General features: G+C 35.5%; 1 protein-coding gene across 1 annotated transcript in view; it reads right to left on the bottom strand.

The window, feature by feature from the left end:
* The window catches only part of mts (protein phosphatase 2 catalytic subunit mts), a 43,026-nt gene extending 30,922 nt beyond the window's left edge, over positions 1-12,104 (bottom strand). The window contains exon 1 of the mRNA XM_089099463.1: positions 11,939-12,104. Within this exon, the coding sequence (XP_088955589.1) occupies positions 11,939-12,040 (102 nt within the window). The 5' untranslated portion in view covers positions 12,041-12,104. The remainder of the gene's footprint in view (positions 1-11,938) is intronic.
* Positions 12,105-13,082: the final 978 nt, after the last annotated feature.

Genomic DNA, 13,082 nt, shown 5'->3' with positions numbered 1-13,082 from the left:
AGCTTGTATAGAATTTTACTATAATTAGGCCAAAGGTAAGAACAATTTTTACTTCATAGTATATAGTTAATCATTCCCAAAAGCATTTTCCTATACTTTAACAACCCCCTCCCTAAATGTGAAAATACACAGCCCTAATTAGCGTATATGTTTCCTATTTCCTGATTTTCTCAACATTGCTTTGATTTCTTTGTGGAACAAATTGAGTACAAACAAAAGAGCAACACACAACAAAATGCACAGGAAACATGTAGTTTAGACTATAGCCTATATTTGCACATTAGTTGGGTTTAGGGTAAAGCAAAGTGATATGCTTTTTAAAATGTTTAACTAATCCATAGTTTTTTGCATATTATAAAGTAGGAACTGTTTTCTTAAGAAGTTTCCATCTCAACAGGACTTATTGTATACTGATGCCACAATCTTTTTTTATTCAATACAGGAGAAAACCATAGACTTGTCACATACAAACACAAGAAGAGAAACAGATGACAAAATGCACAGGAAATTTGTAGTTTGGACTATAGCCTATACTTGCACATTAGTTGGGTTTGGGGTAAAGCAAAGTGATGTACTTTTAAAAAAGTTTACCTAATCCATAGTTTTTTCTGCATATTATAAAGTAAGAACTCTTAACAAGTTTCCATCTCAACAGAACTTTACTTATTGTATACTGATGCCTGAATTTTATTTTTTTCTTTTTTATTCAATATAGAAGAAAACCATAGGCTTGTTGCAATACAAACACAAGAAATGACAGCTTAAACAGCAACACTTCAAAACACAAAACAAAAAAAATATTCTCTAGCAAAAACAACTATAGGCCTACAACTAATTATATTACAAAAAACTGTTGTTCATAGACCTCAGTTTCAACAAGAGCACTATTAAATGTTTGCATTATTTGCACAGAAACTATGGTATCAGGTAAACTATTCCAAAGTTTTGTTGCTGGGTTAATAAAACTACATTGACCTATTTTCTTGTGCATTTGCAGCTAATATAGTTTATACAAGTTTTGTCAAGTGGATCAGTAATGACAAAGCTTCAAGAATTATATATTTCTATATTATAATTAGGCCCTATATATTTTTATTTTATTGCTGTCACATCTTTGTAATTAGGCCTAAATCTATTTGAAAAAGAGGGTTACATATGGCTAAATGAATGGAACATACATAATTTAGGCTATATGTCTATACATTAGGGGGGGGGGGGGGTTAAAGTAAAGTGAAATAGGTGCAATTCTACTTTAGTTACTTTTGGCTATCTTGGAAAGGGGTTGGGTTAGGAAAATGAAACTTTCAGGGATGGATCTAGATGCTAAGGTATGTCACGGGAAGGTAATTTGAAGTACCTCCCTCCACTCCTCTCCCCCCCCCCTCTTCTTCTTCTAAGTCACAGCAGGCGGGCTATTCAGTTTATACTAATTAGCCCTCTTCTTTTTGCTTCTCTCTGTGGGTTACAGAGCTACTGTCTTGGTTGTCTCTTATTTATTGGATATTCTCAGATATCTTTCAGTAGATCTTTTGACTCAAGGAGTTCAAATATAAGATGATAGATATCGATTTCTGTGCTCAGTGTGCAGGTATAGTTGGCTAGGCTCTTGGCTGATAATGAGATTTTGTGGTGTTTGAAGCATTTTAACAGTTTACAAAGCAAGGTATGTTGTGCAGACGTCAGCATATTACATTCAAATAGGCAATGGTCAATTGTTTCATTATTCATATTACAATGCCTGCAAAGAAGGGATAGGGGAATTGAACCACTTGAATTAGAATACTTATATGAGAATGCAAGGAACTTTAGTCCATCTGTTCCAGAACAAATTCTATGATAAATTTTAGAGAGATACGTATTGGGAAAGGGGGAAAGGATAGGATTAATCTTATTAAAATTAATATCTGATAGCCTCCATCGGTAAATATATCTAATTGGGATTGGTCTCCCACTTGGCTGGTCAATATTTATAGCATTTTTTGTCTATTTCATCAACCCGATGACTACCACTTATGCCAGAGTGGCTAGGAATGTACTGAAAGTAAGTTTTTATGCCACTTGAAGCAAGATTATCAATAATACTGAGACAATGACAAGTTTCAATGTCCAATTTATATTGAGGACCTGAGGCCAGCAACTCAAGGCTTGATAGAGAGTCGGAATATATGATAATATTCTTTGAATTTGCAATCAAAGGTTGGTTTTCTTTAAGGTGTTCTAATGCCATGATTATGGCATTTAACTCAGCAGACATAGATAAATTATTAAATAATCTCTCACCCATTGCAATTTTCAGGTGAGGAAGGAAAACATCACTGGCAACCTTTTCATTCATATTTGACCCATCAAGAAATATTTGGCAATGGTTTTTCTTTGTAATTGTATTAGGTTCAGTAAATATTTTCTTGACAAAAGCAATGGGGGTTAAATCTTTATTCCACTTTGAGAACTCATTATTTATTATAGGACTTGACCAATTCCATGGGGGGGGGATTGGGGGAAAGAGGGCGCAATAGACTTTGCTGGTATGGGGATCATCTTCTAAATATCGGCATACTCATCTGCAATGCCTCTATACATGGCTGGATTTCTTAACCAATTATGTAGTGTGTGTGAGCTATTTGATTCAATTTTTATAAGATGTTATGTCAAGAGAAAGCTACGTCTCTCCCTTATTGTTGTTAATCCACTCTCCATAAGCAGAAACTTGGTGCTTGTGGGTTTCCTGAGACCAAATATGAGACGTATTATATCATTTTGTGTTGTTTCAATTTTTTGCATCTGGGTCTTTGCAAATGCACCATAGACGATGAGCCCATAGTCAAAATGGGGTTTTATATGTGATTTATAAAACCGGAGTAAGGTTTTCTCCTTACAACCCCAGGGTGTGGAAAGAAGTCTTTTTAGTATATTTGCTTTTCTATAGCATTTTATATTGTGTTTGAAATGTGGAGGTGGAAATTAAGCTTTTGGTCAAACATGAGACCTAGGTAATTAATATGATTATCTTCTGGAATAGTTGTTTTATTTAGAGTTAGTTTTGCATTAACATGGTTTTGCTTCAGGTGAAATTGGATTATTTTTGACTTGGTGGGTGCAATGGGTAGATCTGAATGTTGAGGGAATTTTTCAAGCGGGAAAAGTGACTTTGGCAGATTTGACTGTGCTATCTGGAAGGTGTTGCCAGATGACCATAGCACTAGATCATCAGCATATTGTAGATTCGTGTGGGGTAGGTTCATGTCCCAGAGATATAGGGCAAATAGGAGGCAACTGAGGACCGCTCCCTGAGGAAGGCTTTTGGTTATTGTCTTTTGGGGTGAAGAGGCTGAACCAACACAAACAATGAAACTTGGTACCTCTATGAACGATTTAGTAAATGATACTAGCTTAGGGGGTACTCCAAGATTGGCAAGTTTTTTTTACAAGGATTTGGTTGTTCACATTGTCATATACCCCTCCAAAATCTAGAAGAGATGCAACTAGCACAGTATATTTTGAGAAAGATTCATTGATTGCATTTGTTAGCAAAATGAAAGCATCTGTTGAGGAGTGTTGTACCCTGAATCCAGTTTGAGGGTAAGTGATCATATTATTTTTTTCAACAGACCAGTGAAGTCTGGCAGTTATCATTTTTTCTATTACTGTTTCAAACACAGGGGTAATCTCTATTGTCCAATAGTACACAAAGTTATGTGTGGGTGTATTTTTATTCAGGATTAGTATGAGGGATGAACATTTCCATATATTGGGGAAGCTAGAAGATGCCCAAGCATGATTATAACAATTTAGCAATTCTTGTTTGTATGAAGGTGTGAGATTCCTTATCCATGTAGGGTGTATATTGTCATAGCTGCCGCTAGTTTTGGTTCTAATATGATGTATTGTATTATTCAATTCCTGGATTTAAAATGGATTGGTTATGTATTTGGATCCTGGGCGTGGTTGGTAGGAACTTGGACTCATAGGAATTGTGGACAGTTGGTTTTGATTATTTGATGTTAGCTTATTAACAAAAACAGTTGCAAATAGGTTAGCTTTTTCATTATCATTGTCATAATTGGTATTAATATGTGTAAGCTCACACATGAGTGGGTTGGTGGAAGTATTTTTTCCACAGATGTGGCTTATGATTTTATGTATAATTGGCTCATGCATTTCTCTGGAGAGATTATTTGCAAAATTATTCCAGCATTTATATTTAGCATCTATTATAGTCCTTTTTAGATTAGATTCTGCTTGTAATTTTTTTAAATATGTAGTAGGTGATGGTTTTTTTATGAATTCTGTCCTAGCTGCCTTTTTTATCCTCCATTTATTTAGGCACTCATTTGTCCACCATGCTTCAGGAATTTGTTTAGGGAATGTTTTCTTAGGTGTTGTCCTGGGGATAGCATGATTAGCTGTATTTATTAGTAAAGATGTCAAGGCTTCAGCATGTGTGTCAACTGTTGTGTTAGAAATGCATGAACTTTGGGTGAAACTTGTAATTTCATCATTTAGCTTATTTTGGAACATAGACCAACTTGCTTTAGTGTTGATATACTTGGAGGTATGAGATAAAGATTCAGCAGGTTCATTTAGGGAGCAAACTATAGCAAAGAGGTCAGTACATAGACTATCAATTTTATTTATGTAAATTTTGTTCAAAAAATTTAATGACACAATTTGTAGGTCAATTCTGGAGAATCTGCCACTTTTGGGGTTGAAATATGTATTCAGGTTTGGAGGGGTAGCAACAGCTAATTCATTATTATTTGAAGTCATATGCTCATTGAATTTACCAGCTTTATTTGCTGGTTTATTCCCCCACAAAAGGCTGTGGGCATTGAAGTCACCACAAATAATGATATTTTTTTTAACATATTAGAATTATTTATATAATTAAAGAAATCCTTGGCATCTGTAGTTTGGCCATTAGGGTTATAAAAGTTTATTATGTAGGTTTTTAAATTATTCAGCCAAACACTGATACCAATTACATCAACATCATTTGCAAAATCTGGAAAATTTATGCCACAAAATTTTATATTATTATTAACTAATAAAGCTACCCCACCTCCTTTTGTCTCTGAAGATCTATCCTTTCTCAGGATAGTATATCCCAGAGACTTGATTTGTTGATTTTGGGTTAAATGAGTTTTCTGGAGGCAAGCAATATTAATGGAATTACTATTCATAAATGATATTAGTTCATTTAGCTTATTTTCTGTGAGTGATCTTACATTCCATTGGAGTATTGATAAATGTTGTGTTGTTGATTTATTCTTCATATGACTGTGTATCAATGTCCAGCTTTGTTAAAAGTAAAGCAAGATCTTTTTTTGCTTGAATGAGCATATCATCTGGGATGTATATTTTTGCCAATTCTGCAATAATTTTTGTTTTCTGTAGTTGATGTATGTTCATGGCCTGAACTGCATTACAGTTTAGAATGAATAAGCATATATTTGGGGATTTTTGGTTGGGCATCCTGTTTTTTAGTTAAGAGATCAATACCTAGTAGTGTTTCGAGTTTGTTTCTTCTTGGGAGGGGGGGGCCAGGCTGACCTCATCTCACCGGACAAGGGAGCTTGTTTGCTTGGTAATTCCTTCTGATAGGGAATTGAGCTAGGGGCTTAGAAGATGGTGTTTTATATGGGGTGCTTGATGCATTGAGGGCATTTGACTTGGGGGTTTTGGTTGGTTTCATTACAGGCTTTGTTTGGTATCGTTGGGCAGCATTTGCTTCTGTTGCTGCAAAGGGGTATGCGATGGCCTATTCTGTTTATATTTGGAGTGTTAAATCTCTTTTCTTGTAGGCAGAGCATAATGATTTATTTGTAGATTCATGTGGACCTTTTCAATTGATGCATGTAGGCTGAGTGTTGTTGCAAGTTGTCAGCTCTTTAGGATGGAAAGCTTTACAATTACTACACTCTCAGAGAATTTCATTACATTTGTTTGTTGTGTGTCCCAGTTTGAAACACTTCTGACACTGGATAGGCTTATGTTTGTATTAAAATATTGTGTGGTTTGATTTGCCCAAATAGGAATGTATTTTCTGTGACATCAATTTCATCCTTCAGTGTGAACAACAAGAATGTACTAGATCTTAAGCCAATGGAGTCTGGCTTTCCAAGTTGGATAGCTTCCTCAATTGGGAATGTGTTTCCTGCCCTACATGAGAACCCTTCTCTTAACTCCTGAGTAGATATTTCTGAAGGAACATTATAAACTACTATTTTTTGTTGGTGATTGTTTTGGGTTCCAATTAGATGGGTATTCAATAATTGGGGTATTCAGAAGGGATTTTAGGTTAATTATCGTATCTGCTGATTTCTGATCTTCTACAGCTATTAGCAGAGATCCATCATGGTTAATATTAAGAGAGAACATTGATTTTAGCAATTTAAAAATTGCAACTCTTATTGCAGTGATCATTTTTATTTCAAAGAGGGTAGTGGGAGTAATTTTAAGGTAAATTCCTAAGTTTTTGGAGGGAGGATCTTGGGCAGGGAGAGGGGAAATGTTTTTGATTGGGGATATTTTTTCTCCTTTTTTTAGAGCTTCTAGAGAGGACCTCTTGAAACCCATTATCATCATTTATGGTTACATTAGCCCCTACACTTATCATTGTCCTATTCTCCGAATTGGGGCTATCATTTGAACTTTGAGATAGTGTGCTTGACCAGCCAAGATGGGTATCTTTTCACAATCACACTTTCACTTGAATTTGATTTGGGATCCGGGGGGACTTTTTTTTTTGGAGGACTTCTAAACATTGCTTATTGGAAAAAGATTTAAAAAAAGAAAAGACAAAACTAAAAAAAAAAGGGGAAAATAGAAAGATATCAAAACGTCTGCCCTATAATATGGGGAGGAGAAACACCACAGTATAGCCCTGAGGATGAGTTGAGCAGGATTGGTTTAGTACAACTGCTGATTAGAAGCAATAATAATTCACAAGAAAATATATTTTAATTTTCTTATAAGGTTGCTGCTGAGTTGCCCCTCTATATAATGGTAAATTACTGCACATTACTAGTTGTTTTAGCTCACATTTCATCCTATATTACTACCATAATTATAAATCACTGCTTACCTTACACAACTTCAGCTTTTAACATTGTTCATTAAAATATGTTCCAAAATCCTATTTTCCTTTAACATTCATCTCTTTAAACTTATTTACTATATAGATAATCTGCTTATGAAACCCGTTTGTGATGACAGAACTTTGTTATCATAGCCCTTGTAAGGGTAGAACGCAAATGCCATGGGGTAGAACAGTGCGTTGATAAGCAAGCAACTTAAACTATTAAATAGGGAAAGGATTTGACAAGAGATAAGACCAGTAAAAAAATCAAAATTGTTTTTACAGGACAAATTACGTTATGAGAAGATTCTTTTATTTTTAGTGGTCCATGTGCTCATAAAGTTTCTGTCGAGTGTATTGAAACACTAGCATGGACTTCTTGTAGTTATGGACTCTCCATAAAACGTTTAAAAGTGCTAAGCTGCACCATAGCCAGGGGGAAGCAGTTCTTGGGGTGGGTTTCCACGGGGAGAATGCTGCTCTAGGATGTAAATTTCTAATGAGTGACTATTCTGGGCGAAATGTTACACTGGGGGGTATTGATAGAACTACTGCATGAAATTCTTTTTAATTGTTTTAAATTCTCTTTGCCAAATTTTTTATTTGGAGATGTTCCGGGGGCTTTTTCCTTTCCGTTTTGTTTTCTGGGAAATAATTTCCATGGAAGAGGGCAATTCTGGAGTGACCGAGAAACTGATGTGTAGAATAAAGTCTTATCCCAACGAAAAAATACTAAGGAGAATTTTTCAGGGTGAATTGTTCACAGGCAATTTTACAGAGAGGGGGGATTCTCAGCAAGGAAAAAATTGTCTGGAGCGAATCTGACAGGGGGGGGTGCACTTTACGTTGGATGAAATTTCCATGGAGGAGTTCCATGAGCAGGAGGGGTATATTTCATAGAGGATGAGCCAGATTTAGCAGCATTATTCGAAAAAAAAACAGAAATTATGCCATATATGAAGGATTGCCCCTCCTCAATACCTTATTCTTTATGCTAAAGTTTGGCTGTTAACTAAAATTGAAAAAAGGGGCTTTTTAAATAGATTAGGAGGTTTTTTTAAAAGTTCTAATAGCTTTAGCGTAAAGAGCAACGTATTGAGGAGGGAGCAACCCTTCATATTCGGAATAAATTTGCCAAAAATAATGTGCCAATTGTGTCTACATTTTTCATGCGCTGTGAGCCAAAATTAAACCAGCATTAGTTGAAAAACGTTCAGAAATTAAATAACAAACAAGTTTTATTAACTGAAAGTAAGGAGCAATGTTAAAACTTAAAATGAGCAATAATTATTCTGTATATGAAAGGGACTGTCCTCTCCTCAACCCCTAGCTCTTTATGCTAAAGTAACGTAAAGAGCAAGGCGTGGAGGAGGAGACAGTCCCTTTCATATACGGTATAATTGCTGTTTGTTTTAAGTTTTAATGTCGCTCCTTACTTTCAGTTGAAAAAAAAAACTTGTTTTTATTACTTAATCTCATAAAGATGATACTTTTGTCAGCATATGAAGAACCGTGTATATTGCAATTGTATCTGTCTGGTTTATATGCAAAGTAACACAAGAGACAAAAATTAACGAACAAGAGAGTAGTGAAGAATTATGGTATGCAAAGTAATATTTGGCAGGGATAGTTACTAGTGATAAATCAATAGGGGTGGCAACATGATTGGATGATTTTTGGGGATTCGGGGAACCAAATTTTTTTGGGGTAGTACATAGATTTTTGGGGAAATCCCCAAAAATTTGGGAATAGTGCAAGCCCTGCTTGAATTCTAATCAGGAAAATCGAAATGCTTAAACCACATGAGAAAAGAAAAGCTTCAACTTTGCGGTTGACGCAATAGCAAATTGCCGCAAAATTAATTCAAAGTCAACCAAACACCGCCGCCTCTTCCGGCAGCGCGCCAGCGATGTTGTGACACTTAAGTGGCGGTCAACCAAGCCTCTTGTTGGTGGTGTTTGGTTGATGCACTGGCATGGCGCTGGGGTCTAGGTAAGACACAGAGCACTACAAACATCAGAATCAACTTAAGAGGAAAGTTATGTCATGGGAAGATGTGTTTGAAATACCCCTTTGGCCCAAACTCAAAATTTTACCTTAGAGGCTTTTTTAAATAGTTCTAAAGCACTAAGACATAGAGTGCTACAAACATCAGAATCAGCTTTAGAGGACAAATTATGTTATGGGAAGATGTTTTTGAAATCCCCCTTCCCCCAAACTCAAATTTTTCCAAAATTTTACTTTCAAAGCATTTTTAAATTTCTAAAGCGCTAAGACATAGAGCGTTACAAACATCAGAATCAACTTTAGAGGATAAATTATGTTATAGGAAGATGTTCTTAAAATTCTCTTTCCACCCAAACTCAAAATTTTCCAAAATTCTACTTTAGAACCTTTTTAAATATTTCAAAACCACTAATAGTTAGAGTACTAAAAACATCAGAATCGACTTCAGAGGACATGTTATATCACAGGAAGAGGTTTTGAAAATCCCCCTTCCCCCCAAAATCAAAATTTTCCAAAATTCTACTTTAGAAGCTTTTAAAATATTTCTAAAGCACTAATAGATAGAGAGCTAAAAACATCAGAATCAACTTCAGAGGACATGTTATATCACGGAAAGAGGTTTTGAAAATCCTCCTTCCCCCCAAACTCAAAATTTTCCTTCAGAAGCTTTTTTAAATATTTCTAAAGCACTAAGACATAGAGCGCTACAAACATCAGAATCGACTTCAGAGGACACGTTATATTCCGGGAAGAGGTTTTGAAAATCCCCCAAACTCAAAAATTTTCCAAATTCTACTTTAGAAGCTTTTAAAATATTTCTAAAGCACTAAAAGATAGAGTGCTAAGAACATCAGAATTGACTTCAGGGGGCACATTATATCAAGGGAAGATGTTTTTGAAATCCTCCTTCCCCCAAACTCAAAATGTTCCAAAATTCTACTTTAGGAGCTTTTTAAATTTTTCTACATTGCTAAGACATAGAGCGTTACAAATCACAGACTCAACAGGAGTGTATAAATTATAGAAGTTGACGATATTTTTGACATCCCCCTTCCCCCCAAATTAAAAATGTTCCAAAATTTTTGTTTAGGAGATTTTTAAAGGACACGTTATATCACGGGAAGAGGTTTTGAAAATCCCCCTTCCCCCCAAACTCAAAATTTTCCAAAATTCTACTTTAGAAGCTTTTTATAAAACTTGTTTTTTATTTAATTTCTGAATGTTTTTCAACTAATGCTGGTTTGATTTTGGATCACAGTGCATTAAAAATTAAAACACAATTGGCATATTAGTTTTGGAAGATTTATTCCAGATATGAAGGGTTGCCCCTCTTCAATACCTTGCGCTAAAGCTGTTAGCACTTTTAAAAAAGCTTCCTATTCTAATTAAATAGCCCCTTTTTCAATTTTAGTTAACAGCCAAGCTTTAGCGTAAAGAATAAGGTATTGAGGAGGGGCAACCCTTCATATATGGCATAATTTCTGTTTGTTTTTCAAATAATGCTAGTACATCTGGCTCACCCTCTATGAAATATACCCCTCCCCCTCACAGAAATCCTCCGTGGAAATTTCATCCAATATGCAGTGCACCTCCCCCCGTCAAATTCCCTCCCGACAATTCTTTCCTTGCTGAGAATCTCCCCTCTCTGTAAAATTGCTTGTGGACAACTCCCCCTGAAAAATTCTCCTTAGCATTCTTTCGTTGGAATAAGACTTTAATCTATATATCGGTTTCTTGGCCACTCCAGAAATGCCCCCTTCCGTGGAAATTATTTCCCAGAAAACAAAACACACAGGAAAAAGCCCCTGGAACATCTCCAAATAAAAAATGTGGCAAAGAGAATGTAAAACAATTAAAAAGAATTTCATATAGTAATTCCATCAATACCCCCCAGTGTAACATTTCCTCCAGAATATTCATTCATCTGAAATTTCCCTCCCAAAGGAAAATTCTCCCCTTAGAAATCCACCTCAAGCACAACTTCCCCCCTGGCTAAGGTGCATCTTTGCACTTTTAAATGTTTTATGGAGAGTCTGTAACTACACAAAGTCCATGCTAGTCTATTAATAAACTCAACGGAAACTTTATGAGTACATGTACCTCTAAAAATAAAAACATCTTCTCATAACATAATTTGTCCTCTAAAAACAATTTGGATTTTTTTACTGGTCTTATCTCTTGTCAAATCCTTTCCCTAACTAATAGTTTAAATGGCTTGCTTATCAACGCACTCTTCTACCCCATTGCATTTGCATTATACCCTTAAAACAGTTATGATGACAAAGTTCTGACATCACAAACGGGTTTCATAAGCAGATCAGCTATATAGTAAATAAGTTTAAAGAGATGAATGTTAAAGGAAAATAGGATTTTGGAACATATTTTAATGAACAAGGTTAAAAGCTGAAGTTGTGTAAGGTAAGTAGTGATTTATATACATGAAAGTAATATAGGATAAAATGTAAGCTAAAAGAGCTAGTAAAGTGCAGTTGTTTACCTGTATATAGAGGGGGGGAGGAGTGGAGGTAGTTAGTTCAAATTACCTTCCTGTGACATACCTTAGCATGTAGATCCATCCCTGAAAGTTTCATTTTCCTAACCCAACCCCTTTCCAAGATAGCCAAAAGTAACTAAAGTAGAATTTTACCATGAAATATTTCTAGGAATGATTAACTAATATTTTAGAATTCTGTAGTTGTGATATTTTAGAATTTCATGTTTCCTATTGAGTAGGTCTAACTGTAAGCTAATATCCAGAATAGTAGCACCTGGAATATCTGAAGAGTTATATTGTAGGCCTAACATGTACAAAACTAAGTTTGAACTTGGTCTAAAGCCACTAGGTCTACCTACCTTCTCACATAGAGTTTTGACCTGATTTTCGGCTAGTTGTTTACACTCATTTAACTGCTCAATCCATGCATCTAATTCTTTCAGAGTTGCCTTATCTTCCATTTGATGCCGTGTCTATGACACAGAATAACCTATTCCCTACAATTAATTTATTTAATAGGTATCAATAATGGCGACTACTACTGATGATTCTGAAATTTATTTTCACTGCCATCTATATCCTTCTACGAATTTAAGGGCTGGGCAGACGTAGCTGATTTCGGAAACTGTTTACCAAATCAGCGCCGATTTAAAAAAAAATCGGCGTCAATTTGAGCTTGAAAATTTTTCTAGTTTTCGGCACCGATTTACAAAATCAGCGCCGATTTTCATCATGATCATCACAAAAAAAAACAGGGATACAAACAAATAGTCAGCCAGAGATGTCTGTGGTGAAAGATCCTGCTACTGAGCTGAGAACTAAACTGAGAAATAAGCTGAGAGCACTCATGCAACTATTAATTAACTCCAGCTGACTACTGGTGTTCATGATTTTTGTTTTGAAAATCTCGCCCAATAAACTTTCCTTTCAGCAAATTTTTCTTACCACAATCCTTTGCCCACTGAGGCTGAAATCGGTTCCCGAGATCAGCTACTTGTGCCGAGCCCTTTAGGCTATATTCAGACCAAAGAGTATGTATGGATAACTAGTACCAATATACCCAAGAATTAGTTACCCCCGCCCTGGGTTCCCACTGATGCGATTTCACACAAAAGCGGCCGTTTTTGTGTGGCACGTCAAATTCCTTTCGTTTTTTGATGCAAGTTTATGTGTCGTAACGGTTCACCGGCTGCGTTGAAATATTTCTACTGAGTTGTTGAAAATGGCACCCGTTATTCTTAATTGAAAGCTTTGTAGAACCAAAAATTGGAATTAACTGAGAAACTAATCATGCTTATCTGAAGTTTTCCATTAATTGCTATCCGTGACCCGTTTTGTGTTAGAAAAATCGCATCAATGGGTACCAAAGGATACTTTTGGTGCAGATGCCTAACTGAGGAATAAATATTGTTAACTAAATAATTTTGCACTTGTTGTTTTCTGTTTTTATTTTCTTCCAAAAATGTTTTAATGAATGGTTAGTCTTTAAAAAAAGTGTATTCA

Source organism: Artemia sp. Qi Xiang Cuo, chromosome 13, assembly GCF_049724085.1.
Source record: "Artemia sp. Qi Xiang Cuo chromosome 13, ASM4972408v1, whole genome shotgun sequence".
NCBI lineage: Eukaryota > Metazoa > Arthropoda > Branchiopoda > Anostraca > Artemiidae > Artemia > Artemia sp. Qi Xiang Cuo.
The sequence above is the reverse complement of the archived record's forward strand: the minus strand, read 5'-3'. Positions and strand labels throughout refer to the sequence as shown.